Consider the following 27,337-nt stretch of genomic DNA (forward strand, 5'->3'; position numbering starts at 1 on the left):
TTGACAGTGGAAACTATGTGAGTAAAAGTGTACCCTATTTCCTCTTAGATCAAACAGCATCAATAACCAAGGCTATAGATACTATAAATATCATTTGCAGTGAGTTGACTTACCTGTGAAGAATGCCCCAATTCCAATCCTCATTTCTGAAGAATGCCCCAATTCCAATCCTCATTTCTGGTCTTGCATTTGCCTTTCCTTCTGCAGCAGTATTCTCTACCAAATTTGCAGCCTCCTCTTTGTAGCTCCCGTTTTCAGATTTATTCTTTTAAGCAAACAGCAGTATGAAAAAGAATTTCACAAAGAAGAATCCTCAATCTCTTCTTTTCCTTTGCTACTCCCTATCTTCCCTATTTCTTTCCTTTTTTAATAATGGACTGAGATTTTTTTGACTCCCCTAAACTCTGGATTGTTCTTCCCTATTTATTCATTTTCTTCCTCATGTCAAGTTGTAGAAGAGAGGTGACAGAAGATTCAATTAGCTTAGTGATGTGATGTATATCTCTAAAATGTGCTTAGCATACTCAAGTTGTATTTCAAAATTTACTCTTTTACTTACCATGACTTAGAAACTAGTTGCTAGTTGAGCGGGATGCATTAAATTCTCTTACCGCATCTTTATGAGAGAATGGGAGTTTAAATTGAAACAGTAACTATTTTCGCGACGTGGCATATATTTCTCATTTCATCCCAAGTTCTCCCAACATGGACTGCCACGTTTGGGTGTTAAAGCTTAGTTAGCTATGTGAGGCGTGGAACAAACCCATGTTGTAGGATTTATTTTCCTTTGATTTGCAATGTCTCATTCGTGCAAGCTTTGATTAAGGAATAATCTAATAGTTATTTTAAACATGTGTTATTGCTATTTATTTTTTTATTTTTTTTTATTTGTCTCGCTGCCATTACTTAACTCTTGACAATGTATCTATATATATTTATTAAACTAATGGGGTACCAAGAGAAGGTTAATTTTATCAATTGATATTAATCACTTTTTTCTTAGTTCTTATCAAATGAATAATAACATATAATTTCTAAAAAATATGAGGTAACATAAACAACACTAAGAAGCAGGTCATGACAGGTGTTGTTAAACAAGGGTAATGCAAGTGTTTGTTAGGTAGAACAACTAAATACAAACCAAAAAGAAAATTGATCTAAGAAAATGGGATTTATTATGCTACATCAAAACAAATGCATGCCTAATTCACAGCTTCTGGGTTTTTTATCATCTCAGAGACTAGTGAATTCTCCTATGCCTTTTCCTAATTTTTCCAAGGAATCTTCCTACCAATATTTACTTGGAGAGTAGAGGTAAGTGAACCCAAACAAAGACTACTCTTGGAAGGTGTCCCCTTGGATCGAAGGTGAGTGCCTACTGTTTCACGAAAGGCCTAAGATGTTGAAAAACCATTTGGCTCCTTGGAAGATTCTACCCTTTTCTTTCTTGAAGATTACGACAGCATGAAATTGTAGAGACAAATATTGCATACACCTTTACAATTTCATCTACACTTTTGTAACCACTTTAGTCTCCATTCCCCTAGCATTTGAGTAGGCTCAATTCAGCCCTTGCATCAGCCTTTTCCCTCTCGAGATGCTCTAGAAACCTTTCTACCAGCTACCTTTCAGCATCAGTTTTGTGTTGACCACGTGTTTCTCTTGTCACTTGTCATTTCTTAGTGTGATTTGTTTGGGTGTTAAAGCTTAGTTAGCTATGTGAGGCGTGGAACAAACCCATGTTGTAGGATTTATTTTCCTTTGATTTGCAATGTCTCATTCGTGCAAGCTTTGATTAAGGAATAATCTAATAGTTATTTTAAACATGTGTTATTGCTATTTATTTTTTTATTTTTTTTTATTTGTTTCGCTGCCATTACTTAACTCTTGACAATGTATCTATATATATTTATTAAACTAATGGGGTACCAAGAGAAGGTTAATTTTATCAATTGATATTAATCACTTTTTTCTTAGTTCTTATCAAATGAATAATAACATATAATTTCTAAAAAATATGAGGTAACATAAACAACACTAAGAAGCAGGTCATGACAGGTGTTGTTAAACAAGAACTCGCCAACCGCTTGGAATCTTCTGAAACGACTCGCCAACCTCTTCTTTCCCTCCAATTCTCTGTTTTAAATCCATCTCTTCACTTCTAGCAATCTCTTTGGCTCTCTCTTGGTTCTTTGAGCAATCTCTAGTGTTGTCATGGCTCTCACAGCTTTCTCTTGCTCTCTCATTTGCTACATCAATCTTTGGCTTGCTACAACAATCTTTGCATCTCTCTTGGCTTTCTCAAGCCTTGTTGGTAATATCTATCTATTTATCTTGTCTTTGAGCATCATAGGGATGGGGATTATCACATCTTTATCTATCAAATCATTTATCTTTTTGGTTTACATTTTTATCTATCAAACTGTTGTGGTCGAAACACCAAAACAAGGATTTGACTAAGGCAAGTCCCCAAACAGCCCCAAACATTTTTCCTCTTCTACTTGTGTTCAAGTTTATTGGAAGCATTCAACAACACGATGGTTTCCATATATTTTATTCATTTCATTTTTGTTTCTATATATATATTGTGTTTCTAACTTTTGGGTTTTGTAGACTGGCCGAATTACAGATATGGGCTTTTGCCCTTTTGAATTTTTTTGTTTGTCTGTACGAGACTACAGCGTGCCACGCAAAAGTCTACGCACCACGCTGGCATCCTTGTCCAAGACACTCGGATTTGGACCAAAAACTCTTTGTCATCTGCTCTTTTCGATTATGTAATCAGAATCCTTATTTTATTTATCTATCATTAGATAACTTCACTAGTTTAACTAGCTGGAGATATCTAAATGTATGTTGTGAAATTGCCTCTCAAAGGAACATAGTATCCTTTCTGCAGAGTCAGATTTACACCATTACATTTTGGTGAACCTGATGTGAACACTACTTCTACATTATTTTCAACACTCTTTATCATTGCTTCAAGCATTCAATATACCCCTAAAAAAAGGACAATTCTAAAATTTCCCCTTCTAAAAAAAAAAAAATTGGGGCGCTACCCCAAACTCCATTCCATGTCTTCAATTTCTAAATAATGTGTCGGCCTTTGGCCGACTTCTTTATGCATTGTTTCTTTAATTTAGCTTATTAATTTCAAAATACATTTGTTATCTTCTTTTATTAATACAGTATCTAGTTTTATTCAAAATACTAACGATGTTCCTTTTCATGCATGTGATGGTGACTTAGTTGTTCCTATGTCACTCTGTCTTTGATCCCTCTAGTAAAACTTCTTCTATCTTAGAGGATATTTTGTTGCAAGAGGATAAAATCATTGATACTTTTCTTTATGTTACTCTACCTTCTCTTCATTCCAATGCACTCTCTTCTAGAGCTAATGCATTAGTGGATGATGAATCTCATGTCACATTTGATCTCCCACAGGTTGATGTCGAGAAAGTTTCTTTAACTTATTCTTCTACAAATTGTAATGAGTCTGTGAAAGCCATTGTTGTCCCTACTGCCCCTAAAAGGCCTAAGAGACCAATCATTTATGCGACTACAACTAGTCCTTCTCCAAAGAAGGTAACTTCTATTCATGGTGTTCCTTTAAAAATGACTCACCATATCTTTATGAGATAAAAAACAATCTAAGGCTCCTTATGGAATGGTAGCCCATACTTATAACACTTGAAGAAATAAGAAAAATGTTGATCAATCTAATACCTCTTTACCAACTTCTCAACCAAGCCTTCCTCAAACACCTAAACCTTCAGTTAAGCAATCAAGTGATTATGATCTTATTGAGCAACTTCGTGTTACTCCCACTAAGATCTCACTTTGGGATTTGCTTTAGAAAGCTCCAGTTTATCAAAGCATTCTCCAAGAAACTCTTCAAAGATCTTGTTGCCTTCTTCTGCTAGGCCTTCAGATGTGAATGCGTTGATGGATCATATTCATGTGGATTCACCAAATATTACATTCTATCCACATGAACTCCAACCTCCAGAAGTAAGGAATCAAGCAGATCCATTAATGATAATCGTTTATGTTAACGGTGGCGGCATTAGACAAACTCTCATTGATACTGGCTCAGCACTAAATGTTTGTAGTCTAGACCTATTGCCCAAAATCAAAGTGGATTTGAATTCTCTTGTTGAATCTTCTTTGTTCATTCGTGGTTTTGATAATACATGTAAAACTACTTTGTCCACTATTATTTTGCCTATAAAGATTGGACCCGTTACTATTCCAACCCTAGTGTATGTTATGCCAAGGCCTTTACTAATGAATCTTCACTTGGGTAGACCTTGGATTCATGCTTTAGGAGCAGTCACTTCTACCCTTCATGGTTCTATTAAGTTTGTTTCTAACAATCAAGGTTGATCCAAATGCAATGCACTTATGTCCAATGGCAACAACTGGTCATACCTCAATTACACCTACCTTTCAAAACTATATTCCATCTTTATCTCTAATATGCCGACAACTATTCCCATGGTCCTGTTGTGACCTTTTCCACACATCGCCCCATTGCAAATGGGGACCCTCTCTTTTCCTGCTTTCTAGGATTTTGTTAGTGTCCTGTGAACTTTTGCTGCAGTTTCACCAAGCCTTGTCCAGTTCAGAGCGTTTCAGGCCCTGACGATTGAAAGTTAGTTCTTGCAAGTTATGTGATTCCGAAGTGTGAACACCACCAGAGTTCTTAGAGAGGCCAAAGGACGAAGATCGCAATTGATCTAGACGAATTTGGACAACTTTCTATTTTTAGAAAGTTTGCTTTTTTGCTTTTTCCTATTTTTTAGGAAGTTTCGGTTTTGGCATTTTTAGCTCGATCCCTAATATGGCTATTTTTAGAAAGTTTTTCCTATTTTTTAGGGATGTCTTCTTTTTGCTTTTTTCGGGATGCAAACCTAGGGTTTACACTTGTAATACCGACCTGCCTCGACCGGAACTCAAAAATTCCAAGTTTTGACCTAAAAAGCTAAATCCCTAGATTTTAGGCTTTTTGCTTTTTCCGGGATGCAAACCTAGGGTTTACAATTGCACCACCAACCAGCTCCGACCAGATCTCGAAAATTCCAAGTTTTGACCTAAAAAAGCTGAATCCCTAGATTTTAGGCTATTTGCTTTTTCCGGGATGCAAACCTAGGGTTTACACTTGTAATGCTGACCTACCTCGACCGGAACTCGAAAATTCCAAGTTTTGACCTAAAAAGCTGAATCCCTAGATTTTAGGCTTTTTGCTTTTTCCGGGATGCAAACCTAGGGTTTACACTTGCACCATCGACCAGCTCCGACCAGATCTCGAAAATTCCAAGTTTTGACCTAAAAAGTTGAAATCCCTAGATTTTAGGCTTTTTGCTTTTTCAGATGATCCACCTAAGCACGGATTTCGAATTTCAAGTTAATCCGGTTAAATTAAATTAAACTGTGAAATTTTGAAATTTCTTTGAAAATTCTTCTAAGTCTGGCTAACAAGGGTTTTGAAGTGTTTCTGCAAGTTCGAACCCCATCACGAAGGTTGAAGAGGCCATGAAGGTGCCAAGCTCAAAGTCCGCCATGCCAATGGAGGTCATGTGGGCACCTTGCCTAAAGTCTGCCATGAGTTGGGAGGTCATGTGGGCGCCTTGCCTAAAGTCCGCCATGAGTTGGGAGGTCACATGGGTGCCCACTCCAAAGTTCGCCCCACCTAAGGAGACCATGGAGGCGCAAGGGTTGAAGTCCGCCCAAGATCAAAGGAGGTCACATGGGTGCAAGGCTTGAAGTCCGCCCAAGGCATAAGAGGGGCCATGAAGGAGGTAACTCCAAAGTCCGCCCAGCCATGAAGAGGCCAAGCTAAAGTCCGCCCAAGTTTGAAGGGGCCACGTAGGAGCCCTCTCCCAAGTCCGCCAAAGTAAAAGAGCAAGGTAGGAGGTGCCAAGTTTAAAGTCTGCCAAGGGTAAAGAGGGGCTATGAAGGAGCTAACAACAAAGTCCGCCCCACCTTGATGGAGACCATGAAGGCGCTAAGGCCAAAGTCCGCCCCACCTTGATGGAGACCATGGAGGAGCAAGGGTAAAGGTCCGCCCAAGGCTGAAGAGGCTATGTGGGGGCTAAGGTAAAGTCCGCCCAAGGTTGAAGGGGCCATGAAGAGACCACCAAAGTCCGCCCAAGCTTGCCAAGTGTTGGGAGCAACCTCCAAAGTCCGCCATAGGCTAGGAGGGTCCATGGAGGAATCAACACCAAAGTCCGCCAAGGTAAAGGAGGCCATGGAGGAGCCAACATCAAAGTCCGCCCCAATGCCTTAGTCAATTTTTCACATTAATAGAGGCCACGAAGGAGTTCTAGGCAAAGTCCGCCATACCTTGGAGAGGTTGGCAAAATTCACCAAAATTTGAAAAAGATGGAGATAAAATTCGAAAAATCAACCTACACATGGAAGGTCAAACAAAGTCAACAAAATCCACAGAAATTTCAAATTAAATCCAAAATGAGGAAATATCTAAATAAAAAAAAAATCCTCAAAATAAATCCAAAATGGAAAGTATTTTTTGAGAATATTGAGGGAATATTAAAAATTTATTAAGATATTAATTCAAAATGGAAAGTTTTTTTGAAAGGGAATATTGGAGGATTAATGAATATCTTTAAACTTAAATCAAAATGGAAAGTTTTTTTTTTTTTAGAATTAGAAGTATGAGTTGGATGATTTTAGGGGTTTTTCTTAAAACTTGTCTACAAATACTTCATTATCAAATTCATTATTACATCAAGAAGTTCAAAATTACTAAAGAGAGCTTAGTAAAGTATGTCAATTTGAAGATCATCTGGAGGAAATTATAGATATTGCTGGAAGTGGGATAATATTTTTTTTTTTTGGCAGAAGGCTTACAGATTTCTAGAGAAAGGCATCTTTTCTGAATTTTCTCAATATTTTGGAGAAAAGTCTAGCCTTATTCCTATCCAAGTCGGAGGTAAAACTAAAATTGTGAATTTTCTGAATATTTTCCGGAATTTAATAAATGAACTTTTTTTTTTTCAAAAAAAAAATTTGGAGAAAGAAAATTCAATTTTTTTGGCTAAGTATGAAAGTTTTTGAAAATTTTAACACTTGATGGTAACTTCAACCGACCTCAAGGCTGAAGGTCTGGAGGTGAAAATTCAATTTTATTGGCTAAGTATGAAAATTTTTGAAAGTTTTAAACACTTGATGGTGACTTCAACCAGCTTCAAGGCTGAGGGTCTGGAGGTGAAAATTCAATTTTTTTGGCTAATTATGAAAAAATTTCGAAAGTTTTAACACTTGATGGGGACTTCAACCAACTTCAACGTTGAGGGTTTGGAGGTGAAAATTCAACTTTTGTGGCTAAGTAATGAGAGTGAAAAAATGAAAATTTTCCAACACTTAGCCATTTCACGGCCCCGTTATTTTTTTCGAAATTCTGCAGAATTTTTTCTAACTTAAAGTTTTTATCATTCATCTGCAGGTCTTGAGCACCATGAAGTTCCAGGTAGATAAAGATGCTCCTCCAAAGTCAAGGATGACTTCCAAGTGGAAGAACATCAGCGACACCAACCTCGGACACATCAATCTAAGGGAGTTTAAGAAGCAAATGTTTGGTCTGGACAACCTTGTGCCTACGACCATTGCGCGGAAAATGATGAAGAGTGGTATCGTGCATGCTGTCGGCTTCCTCCCCACCATGCAGTGCAATGAACTAGTAGTTGAATGTGCCAAACACTACAACCCCATCAGTAAAGATATTGTTGCACCTGATGGAAGAGTGTTGGCGAATGTCAGGGATGAGGCCATCAGAGAGGCCTTCAGGATCCCTGAGTACCACAACACAGTATATATGACCAAGGATGAAGCTGACAGTCTGTACCATGATCACCTGGAAGAATATGATGCCATAGTTAATCATTCTTGGCTAGACAAGCCGAGGAAGGGCACCTCTAAACTCTAGAGAAAAAGCCTAGTGCGAGCATACTTCAAGGAGGACATTGGGGACATGATTGTCTTATTCAATAGAATAATAGGAAATCCTCAGGGAGCTCCATTCGAACCCTGGATGTATTATTTCATTAATGAAATAATCAATGGAGTAAAAATGATAGACTGGCTTGTTCTATTCTTTGGCCAGGACCTACAGGTACAAAGGTCTCACTTGTAGAGGAGAAGTTGGGAACAAGGAGAACCAATTTCCGGTATATGATTGCTATCCCCAGCTCCATATGGAGGAGAAGTTCCATTTCAAAAGGGTGAATGATGCCTTCCTGATGCACATTACCCGAACCCTTCAAGGTGGCCTGCACCAAAGGCTCTCTCAAGAGTCTATGGACTTCATCAGTCGGTTCGGGTGTTGGTACATCCAATATCCAAAGTTCACTTACCTCCGAATTTAGGGATTCTCTGGTCCTCCATACAAGCTTCCAGCTTACCCTACCAACCGAGTGGTGTTGCTCGAGGTTGTGAGACAATTGGAGGAGTATATAGTGATTCAAAGGGATAAGTAGAAGAAGGCAGGCACATCCTCACATACAATTGGTAATGGGCTGGAAACGTGTCCATCATCACAAGCTGCAACTACTGCTGAGAAAGAACTGGCCTGGTATCCCTTTTACCAATGCAAGGCAAGAAAAGATTTCGATCCATTCCAGAGGATAAAGAAGATCGAAGGGACAACATTTGAGCACAGACTGGACCTGGAAGACTACTGGGCTAATGCAGCCGATAGTTTCGAGATCCGGAAGAGGCTCTGGTCTAGAATTCCTTTAAGTATGGTGAGAGCAACGGAAGTGTTCAAAGTTGCTGATCAGGTGGAAGAAAGCCTAGAACTTCAGCAGCCGGGTTTTGAGAAGATGAAAAATGGACCTTTAGTCTTGATAGATTGGACCGAAGGAGAAAAATCAGACCTAGCAGACCTCATGAGGTCAGTGGTTGAATACTCAAGGTGGTGGGCATTTGAAAAGACAAAGCAGTTGAAGGCCAAAGGTATGGTTCTAACTTATGAATTAATGGGAGTAGATGATACTCTGTTCGTCCACACTTGTACCTCCGTCGGTGATGCTCGGAATCCAGAAAGCATTGGATCTTGAAAGAGAAAGGAGTTGGGTGGAAGCTCCACAAAGTGCATAGGGCAAAGGGCTGTAGTTGAGAGAAGAGAATCCAGCGAAAGTCACTCCATCCTAAGTGCTGCTTCCATTGCACCTGATCAGGGTACAATTGAGGAACAAGAGATGAACATCTATGTGAGTGATGATGAAGTAAGAGTGCTTTCTCAGCCAGCTGAGGAGGTGGTGGAAAAGGTCTTCCGAACTCCAAATAGAGGGCAGGGTGAAGCCCCTATAATTTTCTTGGATGGCATACCAACGAACCCAGGAGAAGCAGACGATGAGTTTGATCGGAATACTCTAGAACAATCAACCATTCCTGATTGGCTGAGAGCAAGAATAAAGGCCAAGGTTCCCAAGGAGGTCCACTCAACCGAGGAGGCTACCGCAGCATTCCTGGAGAAGGTGAATGAGCCCACCGCAGCTAAACCGCCCAAACCAACCAGGAAGTTCTCCCTGATTCAGAGAGACAGTGCCGGATTCAGGACAGTCCAGATAGCAGTGCCCAAAGAAGGGAAGACTAGGGACAATGTCACCGCAGATGACTACAAGATCACCACCATAGAGATGGGTAAGCCTACCCAGGACCAGGAGGTCCAATATTTTGATGACTCCTGTAATGTTCTAAAGACAAGGCTGGCTCATGAGAAAGAAAAGAGAAAGAAAGTGGAAGAAGAGAACCAGCAGTGGAGGAAGTATGTTCTCCATCTTACCAGCCCGCTCAACCATGAAGTCCCAGCTACTCCACCACAGCCTCTTCAGCAGGGATCAATGAAGGACTATGATGAGATGAAGGGATCGTACACTCAAGAAAAGGAGTGGATTTCAGATGCTGTGATACGTGCTGACACCCTGGTAGAAAACTTAGTATCAGCGCATGAGGCAACTTCTTTGTTGATTGATCGTATCCAGGATCTATCATCCAATTGGGAAGAAGTGGATGAAATTCAGAATGAAATACTCCCTCACCGAAAGGTTATCCGAGGCATGTCAAAGAAGAGCTTAGTGGATGCAGGCATCATATAGATAGGAGACAGGTACGACTTCGGCACGTGGTACTATGCTCTGGTCACTCAGATCGAAGTCCTAAAGAAATCCGAGACCAAGTGTTTTGAGACAGAGGCAAGAGTTAGAGAGATCCTGGGCAAGATATTCCGGGTGGCGTCAGAGATCTGGCAGAAGGAAAGCCTAAGGGAGAAGCATTTACAAGCAGAGAACCTGAGAGCCAGGATTCAGACAAGCTTCTTTCGAGATTCAGGGATGATTGACAAAGGCGATCTTTCTAAGATTGCAAACTTCCTCTCCATCGATGACAACTTCCTCACCCAGGCAGTGGAGTGGGAAGGCATCCTTGCTACGTGCGCCGACGATGTGGATCTCGTCGACTTCCAAATTGGCGGTTTGCCAAGTGTCACCATAGAGGAGGTCAAGCTCGTGGTGTCCAGATACGTTGAATCTCTCAAAGAGGAAAGTGGCCACTCACCTCAGTAAAATTAGCAGTTGCGCCACTTGTCACTCTTTCATTTGCTTGAACTAATAGTATTTCGGGAAACCCTAATTAGGGTTTAGGATTTTCAATCTTGGCCCTTGATCATTGTTTGATCTCGGCCATTCATTTATTTTTGAGAAACTATATAAGGTTGCCTCCCCTCATTTGAAAAGGGTGAGGTTTTTGATGTATTGTTGCTTAAGGTCATTTCCAGATAATATATTGCATGTGCACTGCTTTGTAATCTCTATTATTTGAATGATTTGCATGGTTTCAATTGCCTCAACACTTAGTTAGAAATAACTTAGATTCGCTTTCATTGTTGTTAATTTGAATGAAGGATTTGATAAGTATCAATTGATGATGTATTTCCGCTCATACTTTTGGTAAATGGATGATTTCCATTCTACCGTGCAAAGTTAGTCTGAGCCCATCCCCTGTGCATCCCAACATCTCGATCATAAGCACAACCCATTGAAGATTGCACCGGCCTTGTGTAGTTGTCCCTAGTGTGGCGAAGCAAGGTTTGGTTTCTCGAAAGCATCCAGTTGATACCGTCTCCAAAATTCGTAGGATTAGATTAGCCTTCCTGAACCCTATCTCTTTTTCCCTTTCTTTTGAAAGTCTAAATCCCAGAAAACCCCCCCCAAAAAAAGCCTAAATTGCTAAATCCATCTAAGTCCAGCAGTTCAAAAGAATACTTGTCAAACGTAAGTCCCCCTTGAAAATTTCAGCATACACTACCCAAGAAGCTATTCCACTAAAATCGCTTGTTCGCACATATAGACCTTGGAATCAGTAGTGATTTTTCAGGAGAGGATAGAATACCTTCGGGTATCCTATCCTAATGTTTGGTAGATGATAAAACAGACACCAACAGGTCCCTCCTAAAGGGGAAATCCATGAGAATGTTGCACCCTAAAGGAGATCCTCGTAAAGTAGAAAGTCCCAAGACTACTACTCCATCTCCTTCTTCAAATTCTTATTCTTCTCAATCAAATGCATTTCTTGGTCATGATTGGGGTTCCTTAGACTTTACAAGCTCCTTCATTGGAGAATATAAAGTCAACCCTATCCACCTTAATATTCTAAAAAGTATCATTCACACCGGCTATCAAAGATGATTATTCTTATGTATTGTGGGCTCATGTGAACACTATTGACTATACCATTAATGGTGATCCTCCCCCACTTGAGGAGTTGCAATCACATTATGGTACATGATTCAATATTCTTTCTAAGCATGGATATAAAGGAAATGGTCTTGGGTGTATGCAACAAGGAGTTAAGGTACCTTTGGAATTGAAACTACGCTCCTTTAGAACAGGTTTATGTTACAAGCCTTCTCCTCTATCTTCATTCCCTCCATTATCCAATGCCTCTATGTCTTCTTCTTGCGAGCAATCAAACTTTTCTCCACAAGAGAAAGGATTACTATCCTACTCCCCATTCTTTATCTAAGCAAGAGCATATCTTGTTGCAGCTTCTCAAAGCTCACTTGATTACTCTTCCTCCTCCTACACATAAGAAATTTCATAACAATGATAAAGCAAAGCTTTCCTTTTGTGCATATCATCAAGTGCTTGGTCATTTCACTATTGAATGTAAGGCCTTGAAGGACAATATACAACAACTTCATCAATTGGGTGTCATCAATCTTTCATCTATTGATACGCCGCCTTCTTCTTTGCATAACAAGTGATATCGAGGTTCACCTCTATCCTGTTCTTTCTACATGATAAGCATTCTCTCATGAGGTTCTTACATTTCTTTTCTCATATTATGTTGCTCCTCACTATGTGGCATTTGTAGCTTCCTTGCTAATCGCAATTCATGGTAGTACAATGTTGCATGCAACCATACTTTCTCTATGGTAGCAACACAATAGTCTCTAGCATAGTTGTCCTCCCCTATACGCTGGGAGCAAGTGACAATTTGTTTTGAGAGGTGTGCATCCCTCTTGAGGCTCACTCTCTTATTTCTTCTTCTCTTCCTCAAGATATCGACATAGTCAATATGTTAATATCTTCAAGGAGGGGCATACACTTCTCTCACTTGTGCGTTCTCACATGCATCCTATCTATTTTTTGCCCATAGTGGCACCTATCTCTTTTTCACCCATAGAGGTGCATGTCTATCTCTCACCCACTGCAATGACCATCTACTTGTCACCCAATGTGGTGATTGTCTATTTTTGCCCTCTATGGTGCTTATCAAAAGCTATCTTAGCTGTTGCAATTTTTCTCTATGGCATCGAGGTTGATCCTATCTAGCATCTATTTATCTCTATCGGTAGTGGTCCTCTTCCACAACGAAGTTGGTTCTATTCAACATCTTATTCAATAGTGGCTTTCCTTCATAGCAAGGTTGGTGCTACTAATCTTTCGATAGTGGCTTTCCTTCGTAGCAAGGTTGGTCCTACTTATCTTTGATCACCTAGCATAATACAGCTTGCTAGACTATGATCTATCTTTTGATCAGTAAATCTGCAATCACCTAGCATAACACAACTTGCTAGTTTTTATCTTTTTAATCATTATCATCTACATGACCACTAGCGACAAAGTAAGCTAGTGTCTAGGTCATGTGCTATCTCTTCGATATTGGTTGTTTCCTCATCTCCTGGGTGCATTCTTCTTAGAAGCAATCAATCCTCACATTCTTCTCTCCTTTTTATAATTCCTCTATGTGTTGTTTCTAGTAATTTGGGGATGATGCATAATACTAGGACAACCTTTCACATCAAGGTCTCTTTCACTTTGCTAACTTGAAAATTTTAGTTTGTTTGTTATGTGCTTTCATGTGTGTGCTATCCATGTTCTTGTCTATATATCTATATGTTTATCATGATCTAACCCAATCATATTGGGAGTTTTTATTCTCTAACCTTCTTGTCGTGCAGATTTATTTGTCTAATGCATTTATTTTGTAGGTCTTCAGCTTGGGGGCATGCTTCCTTGACTTGAAGATTTGTCTACTTCCTCTACAGTATCCTTTTGGCATCATAATGTTATTTATGTTTGGTAGCTTTCTTTTAGCGCAAACAGTCATGTCAATTCATAAGCCCGCTAAAGTGGGGGCAAAATGAAGAGACGAAAATTGCATACCCCTTTGCAATTACATCTACACTTTTGTAGCTACTTTACTGTCCATTCCCCTAGCATTTGAGTAGGCTCATTTCAGCCCTTGCATCAATGTTTTCCCTCTCAAGTTGCTTAGGACACCTTACCAGCAACTATCTTTTAACATCAGTTTTGAGTTGACCGTGTGTTTCTCTTGTCACCAGTTGTTTTTTAGTGTGATTTGTCTAGACACTAGCGCACCACATGGGCGTCTGCATGCCGCGCAAATGTCCCACAACATCTTAATGTTCAAATGTCGGTTTCAACAGTTTTGACACTTGTTGCCTACCCAAATCAATGGAAACGGCTTGAAATCTTCTGAAGCAACTCACCGACCTCTTCTTTCCCTTCAATTCTCTCTTTTGAATCCATCTCTTCACTTCTAGCAATCTCTTTAGCTCTCTCTTGGTTCTTTGAGCAATCTTTGGTGTTCTCTTCGCTCTCACATCTTTCTCTTGCTCTCTCATTTGCTACAGCAATCTCTCGCTTGCTACAACAGTCTTTGCATCTCTTGGCTTTCTCAAGCCTTGCTAGTAATATCTATCTATTTATCTTGTCTTTAAACATCTTGGGGATTTATCACATCTCTTATATATCAAATCATTTATCTTTTCTATTCACATTTTTATCTATCTATCTATTTGGTTGTTGTGGAGGTGGGAACACCAAAACAAGGATTTGACTAAGGCAAGTCCTCAAACAACCCCAAACATTTTTCCTCTTCTGCTTGTATGCAGGTTTATTGGAAGCATTCGACCGCATGGAGGTTTTCTTATATTTTATTCATTTCAAATATATATATATATATATATACACTAATGTGTTTCTAACTACTAGGTTTTGTAGATTGACCGAATTACAGATCTGGGTGTTTGCCTTTCTGAGTGTTTTATGTTTCTGTCTGTACAAGACTACAACGCACCACGCTGGCATCCTTGACCAAGACACTCATATTTGGACGGAAAACTCTATCATCTACTCTTTTCAATTCTGTAACCAGAATCCTTTTTTTTTTTTTATCTATAATTAGATATCTTCACCAATTGAACTACTTGGAGATATCTGAATGTATGTTGTGAAACTGCTTCTCAAAGGAACATAGTATCCTTTCTGCAGGATCAGATTTACACCATTGCAGAAATAGCCTTTGGACATGATCAAAGTTTCCACTTTACTCACCGGCTTGCAATTTTCTCAAATCCTAACCTTCAGCATTCTTTGTCCAAGGAAATCTCTCACAAAATGACAAATCATAGCTATTTCCTTCAATATCCATAATCTTTGCTCCATTTCCTCAAGAGGGAATCAAATCTTTGGCAGAATATCCATCATTAGCTAGAAAGTTGGGTCAATCGATTGTCCTTTTTGTATAATATTGCATGAATCCACAAAGTTCGTCACTGTTGGGTTTCATTGGACCTGGGGCAATTGCTTTCCTAAAGGACTGATAGAGATAGGAGCTCTCATCCACAATGGAGGCTCCTCTTAAAAAAGGGGGAGGGATTCACCAAAACTTGAGGCTAAAGGTAGAGTGTTGTGCTGTAATTGATGAGTGCTAAGTGCTAACAATAGGCTAGTTTCAGGGTTCAAGCTTTGCATGAGCTAATACCAACAGACCCTATGAAGTTGGAGAAATAAATTTACACAAAATATTTCATAATCTTGATACTGTTTTTGGATGTATGATTACTTTATTGTTTCTCTCAGAACTATTGTTAATAAAATCAGCTTCAAGAAATATCATTGCTTTTTCTACACCCATTGGCCAATGTTTTATTATATTTTTCAAAATTAGATCCATCCTCATCTTCTAGTGAATATTATTGGGATAAATAGGGCTCTGTCCTTGTCTCTGCTGAATCTAAGGAACAGTCTATTCTCCAGAGCTTGCTTAGTGAATTACTATTTCTGATGAATCATCTTCTAGTGAATATTATTGGGATGAATAGGGCTCTGTCCTTGTCTCTGCTGAATCTCAGGAATGGTCTATTCTCCAGGGCTCACTTAGTGAATTGCTATTTCTGATGAATCTGTAATATTTATATGCCTTCATTTTAGCATCCAAACAAATGCTTTTAACACATTAGAAATATAACAGGTTTATATGAAGAAATACAGACAATTTCAATAGGGATAATAAGATGGCGATTTTGCTATAAACTGGTATTTTAATTAACCTGACCCCCACAAAAGAAAAAACAACCAAACAAAATCCTAATAATGCTTTGAAATCTTTTTAGCCCTCTAGGACTCGAGCATCATTAAGAAAATCAAATGATATCCTCATACACACCAGGTTAAATGAGCAAATCTCTATTAAAACAAGGTGGACCATCCTTGTTGCATGAAATTTGAAAGAATAGTCAGAGTCATTTACAGGATACCAGCAACAGCAAAGGCCAGCAAATTGTAGTTGAACTTGAAATGCTTCGAAGTAGCTCATATGTTTATCTTCTTATGCTCTCCATTAGTCAATTCAATTTCACCCTTCTAATTACTCAGTTCAAACACTTTACATTGCTAGTTGGATAACACATTGAAGGCATTCGACAGCAATATATAAAAATAACTTTAGAAAAATTTACATTGCATCATAGTGGAAACTGAATTCTTACCAAGCTGAAACAAATGAGCAGAACTCTGGTGAAAATTGATCTGGTGGTGCACAAGGTGGTGGTTGCCCAACAATTGTCTCCAAAAGTTCATAGAAGTTCAACCAACCTTCCTCTTTCTCAAGGGGTAAGTAGGGAAAACGACCAATTGCCAACTCTAGTATTACCAGTCCCAAACTCCAGATATCACTGCTATATCCATATGCACTCCCACTTATACGCTCTGGCTGAAAATATAAAAGAAGAAATAATTGTGAACATTGAACAAAAGGTATAAGATATTTGAACCTATTATAGTATTTTGGGAACAACATGCCAGCTGAAACAAGCACAATAAGCTGGCATCAACAAGAAATCTGTTAAATGCAAAACCTTAACTAGGATTTCATGTGCAATCATACCGACATATAATTATAGGTACCAACAAAGGTATCACGTTGCCCCATAGAGTTTGCTAGCATTGCACTAACACCAAAGTCTGTGATCTTTACTTCACCTTTGTGATTTACTAAAAGATTCGAAGGTTTAATATCCCTGTGAATTATATGTCGTTCATGGTGTAAATAGACCAAACCTTTCAGAACCTGAATGTCAAGAAACATGTTACTTCAATAAAAGAGAGATGTGTTCTATCTAAAGAAGCTCTCCTACACTTATCCCTGAACAAATAGGACTGAAATAAATATGCAAACCTGCTTACAAACAACTGCAAGATAGGGTTCAAGAATAGTTTTCAATTGTTTAAGGACATCTGCAAGAGAGCCACAATCCATGTACTCCAAAACTAGCGATATAAAACCATTGTTGTAGAAAGCATCATAACACACCACAATATTTTGACATTGTGATGCTTGATTTATTTTCAGCTCTTGCACAATTTGCTTACGTACTGGCTCCTGAATGTTCATCTGAATAACCTGCATAGAAATACAAATATAAAAATTTTGGAATCTGAATAATCTGTTTAAACTTAAATAAATAACATAGTAATGTTCAAACACTCTAAAATTTGGAGCCAGTAAAATAGAAAAACAAAATAAGTGTCAATAAACATATAGCATGATGTCATGTTAAGAGATACCATGTCACAAAAATGACTATTAGAAATATTGTTCTTTTATATCGGAGGCAGACCCAGCACAGCTGTGCTGCAACCTCACACAGCAATGTAGCCTCCCTGGAGAGAGCTTTGAATGCTGCTACTGCAGTGAAGCAGAAAAGCAGAAATGCTGATCTGTGTAATGAAAGCAGCGTTTCAGAAAGAAAATTCAGGGGAAACAGGCATGACCTCTACTCCATATAATTATTGTGTACCTTTTCCTGTTTATATTTTTCAATTACCAGAGTTGAGTTGTTGCAAGAGAAAACATGGGAAAACAGGGATGGCTCACCTCCTCTGATTTTCTTTTTTCTTCATATTTTTCCAGATCAAGTACACTGCACTTAAGAGGAACACATGATGGTTTTGAAAATAGAATGATGGAAGCATGTTCATGACAAGCCACAACATGGCACCATCCCTGCTTTTATTTCTTTCGATTGGATGTAATTTGGCTTTTGTCAATGATCCATTCCTTTAAGATATGTCCTTGCTGCTTCAACAACCAGATCTACCTGTTGCTGAAACTTTGAAAGTGACAATTCAGAATGGGTCTGCTGACTTTCAATTGAAGCCAAGCTTATGGTCCTCTTTGGGCTTTATAGAGATAAAAAGGATCCATTGTCAATCTTTCAGCTCATGGCAAAGGTAGTGTCTTTCCAAATATCTCCTCCTTCAGTGGCTTTTTAAAAACTTTTGGAGAATTTGTGTCAAGAATTTTGATAGCTCTCACTCTGTAGTTCTTTAGAGGTGTATCTGAGCATATCAGGGGCCCTCATCATCGTATGTGGTGCCAATGACTCTACTACTGATTTTTTAATCAACATTGATATTTTGATTATGCTTAAGTGCTTTCACTACCAAATTCAGTTCAAGCTGTGAGATCTTCTAAATTGTACCATACTCAGGAATTGCAACTTCTAATTCTCTCTATCATTGCAGTAGCAAAATTGTCTTTGTAAATTTCTGCATTACACAAGGACAGTCCCTAGGCATCCCTTATCTACACATTTTTACCCGAAACGTCCAGGAAACCGGGGGACGGCACTGCCTGGCACCAGGGACATCCAGTCGTCCTGGGGGTAACAGGGGACATATGGGACGTCCATCAACCATCTCGGGGATGGCCGGACATCCCCAGCACCAAACAGCCATTTTAAAACAAAACTCACTTAAGTTTTTCTTTTTCAAAAAAAAAAACATTTTCTTTATGTGTATTGACAATAGCAGGTCAGTTGTAAAATGAACCAGAGTGCCTACTATCCATAGGAAAAAAGCATACAACTATGGAATAAGAATATACAAATATAACTCTTTTGCAACAATGGGCAAACATGCAACTGCATACAGCTGTAGAATGGACAAAAGTATGACTGCATAGAGTTGTAGAATGAAAGCATACAGCTGTAAGACAAAGCGCAAAGCTATGGAATGAAAGCAGAAAGCTGTGCAATGAAAGCATACAGCTGTGAAATAAGAGAAAAAAGCTGTAACCATTTTTAGCCAAAGGAAAGGCATATGACTGCACACAATTGTTGAATGATGACGTGCAAAAAGTTTCGTGGGATCACCTATTAACAATGTTTTGACAATAAATTGTGAATTTTGAATGCATCTTGAGTATTGACAATGAATTCTGAAACCTGAACACAAATGTTAATAGTTAAGGTTCTACAATATATGCATGCATGCTTTTTGAACATTTCAAATTTCCCAATATGATTTGAATTTTTCCTATATTTTATATAGTCGTCCCCTTTGTCGTCCCCTAGCTGTCCCCAAAATTGGCTTGAAAAATTGAAGACTTGGGGACACATCCCCCTATCCCAGAAACTCGGGCTAACCTTGGTAAATTTCCTTTCTTAATTTAATAATATCTATTATAGACCAACTTATCAAATAAAAGGCCATTCTATTAAGAAAAATCCTGCCCTTATAAGATGTGTTTATGTACCTTGGGACACATGACATGGGCATTTGTGCCTTGTTAATGTAGGTTTTTATTCTTCTAGTTGGATATTTATTTTCCCTTAGTCCTAGATTTTTTGGTACACTTTTATTAAGCTTGCTTAGGTTAATAAAGTGAGTTTAATTAATTAATAACTAGGATAAGATGTTGAGGTGAAGCCTTCCTTAAAGGATGGAAAATTTACTCTTTTGATCACTTAATTAATATTGGTGGTCACACCCTATTGGTTAGATTTGCGACATCCATCCTCTCCCTAGTTCTATATAAACTCACTAGCTTGTATTTGGCACTCTAGACTTGAGATACTCTTGCATTGTTGTAAACAGTCATTCTTCTACAGCTTTTTCTTTGAGCTCTTGGTATAATCTTGTCATCTTGACATGGTTGTACATATCTTAGAATCACTTGTATGTAATTGCTTTATTTCATTTATAGTTTTATATCTTATCTCTCTCATAGAAAGATCTTAGTTATTCATTTGTTTCAAATTTCTAACATGGTATCGAAGCTTTGGTTTTGAGAGTTTTGAGTACCTAGATTCCTGATTAAGAGATTCGAGTTTTTTGTATGATCTTGTGAATTCCCGTATGCTCTGCTCTTGCGTTTTCATACAATCTTGACAATCAAAAAGGGTTTGCAAAAATCAGTTAATTCTATATTTTCATGTGTGTTTTAGTTGAGATTTGGTGATTGCAACACTTTTGGTTGAAGTGGCAGCAATTTTTTACCATCCCATTGAATCTAGGAAGCTCAAGAAAGTCAGATTTGGATTTTGTTTCACTCAATTTGGCCACCATATGACACAGTAGAAAACAAGGGTTTGAAGCTTAGATTTGGCAAATAGCTTTTAATTGGAGCATTTTCAACCAAAACGAACCTTGCCATTGTGCTTAGGTGAAACAAATTTGGACCATAAATTTGTCCAATTTAGGTACCAGGTGTTTTGAGGAAAAAAGAAATTGTCTATGAGGTTGCATAGCCCCTCAACTAGTAGTCATACAGTTGCTTTATATATGTTTGCCACTTTAAAAGCGCTTAACACTTTGGTTATAAGCTACCATACACAAGGACATGTCCCCGTTCCCTAGTCGTTTCGAGGATGGGGGACGCCAAGGGGACATCCCCGCTAGACCCAAAATCCCAAGAAACACCCTCGGCCATTTGGGGACGTGTTGACGTGTATTTTGTACACAACCAAACACAGAATAAAATACCCAAATGGTACCTTATCCTCTCTTGAGTAAAGTCTCCGAATGCTGAAGATGTCGCAAAAAGGATCAATCGCGATGACTTCAAGGTTTTTTCTGTAGGATCTCTACGTGTGGATAAGCTCTCTGTGGTATGATGTGATTTGCTGGAATCACAAGGGAACTTACACTTGTCGACCTAAACGTCTGATTTGCTTTGAATATTGCTGGAACACAGGATTTCACTGCCTTAGATTCGAAAAAAAGGAAAAAAGGACGAGGGCGAGGAAAGGATCTAATCCTAACACTAAGAATGTAAGAGCAGTGAATGATCTTTGATGAAATTCTAACTAAGTCTTGTTTTGACATCACAGGACCATCTCCACAAGGTTAGTGCGATCTTCGAAGGAAAGCTTTATGATGTTCAAATCATCACTACAGGCATAGACACCATCAGGCTGATGCATATCAATGATGAAGCGACAATTGAAGATAAGCTTAAGTTGAATGATTCTAGTTGACTACACAAGGCAAGTCTGCAATCAACAAACTGCTAGTAGTATGGATATACGAATTTCACCATCAATCAAGCACATTTCTTCCACTCATCTAATAACATGAAATCAAATATGAGAAGTATAGAGACCATGCAAATTGTTGAATCGACCCATGAATTTCACCATTTCTTCAATGAAGTTTTGCAAGTCTTTTACAACAACACCTTGGCAACAATCTTTGCCTTCTCTCTCTACTCTACTCTACTTGCTATTCTATCAACTGACTAATTCACTATTCTAACTATTCACTCCCTACCTTCTAACTGCTTCCAACTATATGCCTTTACAAATGAAGAGTCGGGGCTTATATAGAGCCCACAATACAAGTCGATGGCTAAGATCAATTTGAGATCAATGGCCAAGATTCAATAATGAAAACCCTAATCAGGGTTTGTTACAACCATTACATAACATTTAATGCTTGACCAATGATAAAATTACATCTTAATTGGACACATGTCCTCTCTGGAAAATTCGACCAATGGATAGCTGGGGTAGGTACATCGAAGTTTGTGCCACCTTCCATGAGTTAGGTACATTGAATCTAGACATGCTGAGGTGGACCACACTGACTGGAGAAGTGATGACTAGGATGCCAACTCGTCTGACACTTGGTTGATGCCAATTTGATGTTGCTGAGAAGCTAGCTTTAATTAACTCTTCTGAAACTATCTGCTTCTTCAACGAACCCTTGCTTTAACTTCTTTTGTCTTTAATGTGCAGGATGATGATGTACCTCGCCTTGGAATGCTGGATTGGAAGAAGTTATTCCTGATGATGCTTGACCGAAGAAGGTCGTCCTTGCTGATGCTAGACTGGAGGAGGTCACTCTTGTCCTTGCTTGATCTTCTTGGATGAGAACCTGCCAACTTGTAGATCCTCCGGGCTTGGGAGTCGCCATCTTGATACCTACACAACATTTCAAAATTAGTAATATATCTTGAAGTGTAGAATTTAGACACAAAAGGAAGATTTAAGATTTTAATTAGGAAACTTCATGATAAATCTTGAGTTATCATTTCCTAATTAACTATGCCAAACTTAGAATTTTCAAAACAAAAGTTCAAAATTCAAATCTTCAACAATGGTGTCAAGATGATTTCGCCATACCTCCTCTTGAGTATTAAACTCTAAGAAATGATGCAAAAATAGATGAATTTCGCTAAGCAAAATGTAGATCAAAGCTCTCCCTTGGATAAAATGCACCTCCTTTAGCCTTCACAAGAATCAACTCCACTTCCTTCTAGTCTCCAACACTTGAAATAAATTCGCTCCAAGCAAACCAGATTTCGCACCTTCAATTAGCCTTCCAAATTCGCACTTGAAGCAATGATTGAATGATTTGAATTGTAAAAAAACACCTCCAATATATAGAGCGCTCACACCTTTGCTCCCTCTAGGCCGACTTGGCAAAAAGAGGTTTAAAAAAATAAATAAAATTCCACAAAAGGGGCCGACTTGGCAAAATAAATCAATATAAGGCCTTGAGCGTTTTACATTTAATTTTAATTTAATAAAAATTAATTTTAAATGCCTCCAAGATAGAAGTTCGATTTTTTAAGGCTTAAAATTAATTTATTAAATGCCAAAATGTCTTTTATTTAATGCCAATTTAATTTTAATTTTTTCAAATTTTGGCGATCTAATGCAATTTGGAGAATATTAATTTTTCAAACAAGGCTTAATGAAACTTCCTGAGGATTTCGCCCTGGACCTTCACTGAGGGTCAGGAGCGATTTTTCATTTTTTGCTTAAATTTAGCACTTTTCCACCTCCAAAATTTCTTCAAGACATTTCAACTAGGTCCTTTCACTGAATTGCAAACTTAGCTCAATCCAATTTTGGAGAAAAGGTGTGATTTTGAAGTTTCTCGCTGTGGGCCCTCTCTGAGGGTCCGTAGCGATTTTTGCAATTTAGGCTTGATTCTTCATCATTTTTCATTAAAACTTCATTCGTCATTTGGCAATGCCTTCCCTTAATCCACTCCAACCAAATTCTCTTTGTTGTTGCAAGGTAAAACGAGGATTTTCAACAATATCGCTATGGGCCCTCTCTGAGGGTCCGGAGCGATTTTTCGCTGTGGGCCTTCACTGAGGGTCAGGAGCGATTTTTCATTTTCTGACCAAAATCATCAAGTTTTAAATGCAAAATAATATTCATCCTGCTCTTGGAGGTCTTTTCTCCTTGTCCAAACCTTGCCTTAGCACCATTTTGAAGAAAACATACATTTTTTGAAAATCTCGCTGTGGGCCTTCAGTGAGGGTCCGAAGCGATTTTTTGGTTCTAGGCAAATTCCTTCATCTTTTAATCTTCAAATCACCTCCAAGGCATAACACATCACGTTCTCCTCCTGTCCAAGCAAGATTTTATCTCAATTCTTCAAACCAAGGAGAGAAAACTAGAAAATCGCTATGGGACACCTCTGAGGGTCCGTAGCGATTTTTGTGATTGCCTTCAAAATATTGATTCTCAACGATTTCTTTTCACTTCAAGGCTTTTCAAACATCGTTTCTAACCCATGCCTAACCTTAGCTTTCCTCAAACTTGGATGAAAACTTCCCATTTTAGGTTTCTCGCTGTGGGCCCTCTCTGAGGGTCCGGAGCGATTTCTCGTTGTGGGCCTTCAGTGAGGGTCCGGAGCGATTTTTTCATTTTGGGTTGATTTCTTCTTGTGTTGATCCTCCAAATTATATTCAACGGATAGAACATGCTTTCCTTCATCCCTTCCAATCATAAAATCACTTTGATCTTGTAAGAATAATGCATATTTGAAAATCTCGCTGTGGACCCTCTCTGAGGGTCAGGAGCGATTTTTGCTACCTGGACCAAAATGTTTCACTTTTCATCTAAAAATCACTTTGCCAAGGGAGATATCGTCTTGCTTCATGCTATGAATAAAAATTCATGTCCAAAAATGTGCACATGAAGAAAATCGATGTGGGCCCTCTCTGAGGGTCAGGAGCGATTTTTACTTTCCTGGGCAAAACTCCTTCAATTTATCATCTTTGATCAAGTCTAGATACCTCATTATGTTCATTCTATCCTTCATCATGCTCTTGATCTCTCAAATCGACCAAATAAGGCTTGCAATGACCCTTATAAGATTTCTCGCTATGGGCCCTCTCTGAGGGTCAGGAGCGATTTTTCTGTTTTCAACAAGGTCCTTCATCATTTCAAGCCAAAACTTCTTCAGGTGGGTGGAGAAAGTCATTCATTTCCCTTTCATGCTCAAAACTTAGTCCTTTTCCATTGCAAAATGAAGTAAATCAAAATCTCGCCCTAGGTCCTCTCTGAGGGTCAGGAGCGATTTTTCGCTGTGGACCTTCTCTGAGGGTCAAGAGCGAAATTTGACCTTTTGAATTCTCTGTCAGGATAATTTTATGGAATATAACATTTAAGTATAAGTTATACTTTAATTTATATTCCATATATACTTTCAGGATGTTTGAGAGTGGTTTCAGACCTCCAGGAGTTATATTGCAGAATCTAGTTTTTGGAGGTTTTTCAGTTTTCCAGACTTAGTCAAATTTCAGGATCAGGACATTCCAAACTTAGCCAAATTTCAGGACATTCCAGACTTCATCACTCACCAACTTGACCTAACTCAAGCAGAACCTGCTATCCAGGTGATCCCCTTGGCGACACTCAAAATGCAAAGGCTAACAAACAAAACCCTAAAAGACCTAAAAAGACAAACCCTTAAAAGCAAAAAGCAGGGGTCCCCATTTGCAATGGGGCGATGTGTGAAAACGTCACAACAGGACGTTTCACTATCCTTGAGACAGCAAGGGTATTCCATATTTTGTCATTGATGTCAAAGGATGACATTTAAGGTCGTACATTTTCTAGAGGATTACTCAAAGTGATAGAAAAATTGAAATGAGTTGCCCGATTGCCTTCTTGAGCTACTTGTTAGCTTGCTTGAGCTACTTGCTTACTTGCTTGAGCTATTTGCCTACCTAGTTGAACTACCTGTCTACATGCTTGAGCTACTTGCCTACTTGCTTGAGCTACTTGCCTACTTGCTTAAGCTACTTGCTTGTAAATTTGAGCTAGTTGTATGTCCACGTCACCTACTTGTTGGCTTATCTTGCGAACTCAGTTGCCATGTCACTAGTTTGTTTTCAACACTAAATAAGTTTTTGGCTGAAGGCAGTTTATGTTTTTGATTTAATAGTCTTTATAATTTTTCTAATGGTAGCTATAGTTGTGTTTTCACATTGAGATTATGGGTATGTGACCACTCCTTAATGCATCATCACTCTCTCTAAGTGTAATAGCATTTTCTTGTAATGCTTTTATGATGTTCAACAGATGTTTGTCTATTTTTGGTGCATTGTGTGTTTGTGGACACGGACTGGGTGTAAGTGTGTGGGGTCAGTCACACCTCTGTAAGTTGTGTTTTTCCTTTTTGAATGGCAACCTAATTTATGGATGCATATATTTGTTGAAGTTGTGAGCTGCAATGGAGGTTAGGTGAAGTCATGTGTCATTATTGACACGCTGTTGAAGTCGTGTGTCATTATTGACATGCTATTACAGTCATGTAATTTAATATCGGTTCAAAAAAAAGGGCGGGTGAATATATATATTCTTGGAATATTGACTGTTCTACAGAGTTAGTACAAGTCGTGTTTGATATGGACTTGAAAAACATTTTTGATAAGTGGAAGAGATTGTGGCTTGCATTTTTAAAAAAAATAATAGCGGTGATACTTTTTTTCAAAAGCTTTCGTGGATGCTTCTTCGCATGGGAGTCACGGTTTAAGAAAGATGTGAGATGATATTTAGAAGGAAGACTTAATATTTTCAAGTTGCTGAAATAAATATAAGTTAATGCTCTACGATTTGTTGATGCGTGTTTTTCTTTGAAAATGTTAGGAGTTGACTGTGAAGCTGTATCGATGTTGGAAGCTTTATCTATCCAGTATAGGCGTGTGTGCTAAGCCTTAACATGGTGTGTAGATATTGAGTTTTCACTTTTCGGTTGCAACGTATTTTGAAAAACAGAGGCCATGTTTTACATTGTTTGAAGCAAATTAAAATAAACAAATAATTTGGTCTATTTTCTAAACATAAGTGTGATACATAAGGTGTTGCAACTAGCAGAACAAAGGTAAAAATGTAATACCCCTCTAACCTTCACATGATAAGGCAGGTATTATGATATTGAACCTACTCTTAATGCAGATAAAGCAAGTAATGAAATGGGAATCAATGTAGATTAGATGCAAAGGGGTGATATCACATCATTGGAGAATGCATGTGATGCTAAATCCCCTTCCAATGAGTTTAATATTTGGTTGCTTATATGTACATGAGGGTGCTTAAGTTGAATGTGTTAATATCCAAACTATGCTAATTAGGAGGTGGCTCGTTATGATACTATTTTATTGTTATAATGAGTAGTTGATAAGTGGAGCATTCTTCGGTTACTTCATGTGTCAGTTTGACAGAACTCTGAAGAACAAAAGGGTATCAAATGAGGCATGGGAAAGGGTAAATGAGTATGGATGCTTGTTTCTTCAATTCCCGACCTTTACCTATATGAGAATCGGATGCTATAGTGGGCAGCCATACATGCTCCCTAGATACCCAACTGATAAGATCATTCTTATGGAGTTGGGAAGACAGATCATAGTTGTCCACACTCATCAGTCCGTCAAACATAAGGTTGGAATGGGGATCTCTACAACAAACCCATTAAAAATTGGTCGATATTCACTTGTCACATCCGTCAAAGCCAAGGCTATGGAAACTGAAATGCAGAAAATTAATCTCAAAAGGTTTAAGTCCAGAGCTGACTTTGATTACCAAGGTATGAAGGAAAAGATCAAAAAATACTTTGTGCACGTGCATCGTATTGAGGATATCTGGGTAGATCATCGTACAGAGGTGGAAATTCTGAAGATGGATTACTGCAGGCTCACTGTTGAGCAAGTAGTTGATTTGAACTTGGTGGATATTCCACAAGGGATGATTGACGATGGGCATGTACTTGATCCTGAATATATTTCACGAAGGGTTGAGGAAGCTCCACTTCCTTTAATTCAATGGTCACACAAGGAGTGCATATCCATTCTTGAGAGATTTCAGCCTATCTTGGCTAACACCAACGCTTGGCTGAAAAGTAATATTGTTAGACTCATTAAAATCAAGATTGGAAAAGAAGATGATTCTACGGGGCCTCTTGGACGTAAGTCTGAG

At 38.5% G+C, this 27,337-nt stretch overlaps 1 protein-coding gene across 1 annotated transcript in view; it reads right to left on the minus strand.

The window, feature by feature from the left end:
* The window catches only part of LOC131079752 (mitogen-activated protein kinase kinase 1), a 153,568-nt gene that overhangs the window by 18,090 nt on the left and 108,141 nt on the right, over window positions 1–27,337 (minus strand). Inside the window, exons 4-6 of the mRNA XM_058017783.2 lie at window positions 17,011–17,235; window positions 16,720–16,902; window positions 16,322–16,545 (exon numbers count right to left, since the gene is read on the minus strand). Of these exons, the coding sequence (XP_057873766.1) occupies window positions 16,322–16,545; window positions 16,720–16,902; window positions 17,011–17,235 (632 nt within the window). The remainder of the gene's footprint in view (window positions 1–16,321; window positions 16,546–16,719; window positions 16,903–17,010; window positions 17,236–27,337) is intronic.

This window comes from Cryptomeria japonica, chromosome 6 (assembly GCF_030272615.1).
Source record: "Cryptomeria japonica chromosome 6, Sugi_1.0, whole genome shotgun sequence".
Classification (NCBI taxonomy): domain Eukaryota; kingdom Viridiplantae; phylum Streptophyta; class Pinopsida; order Cupressales; family Cupressaceae; genus Cryptomeria; species Cryptomeria japonica.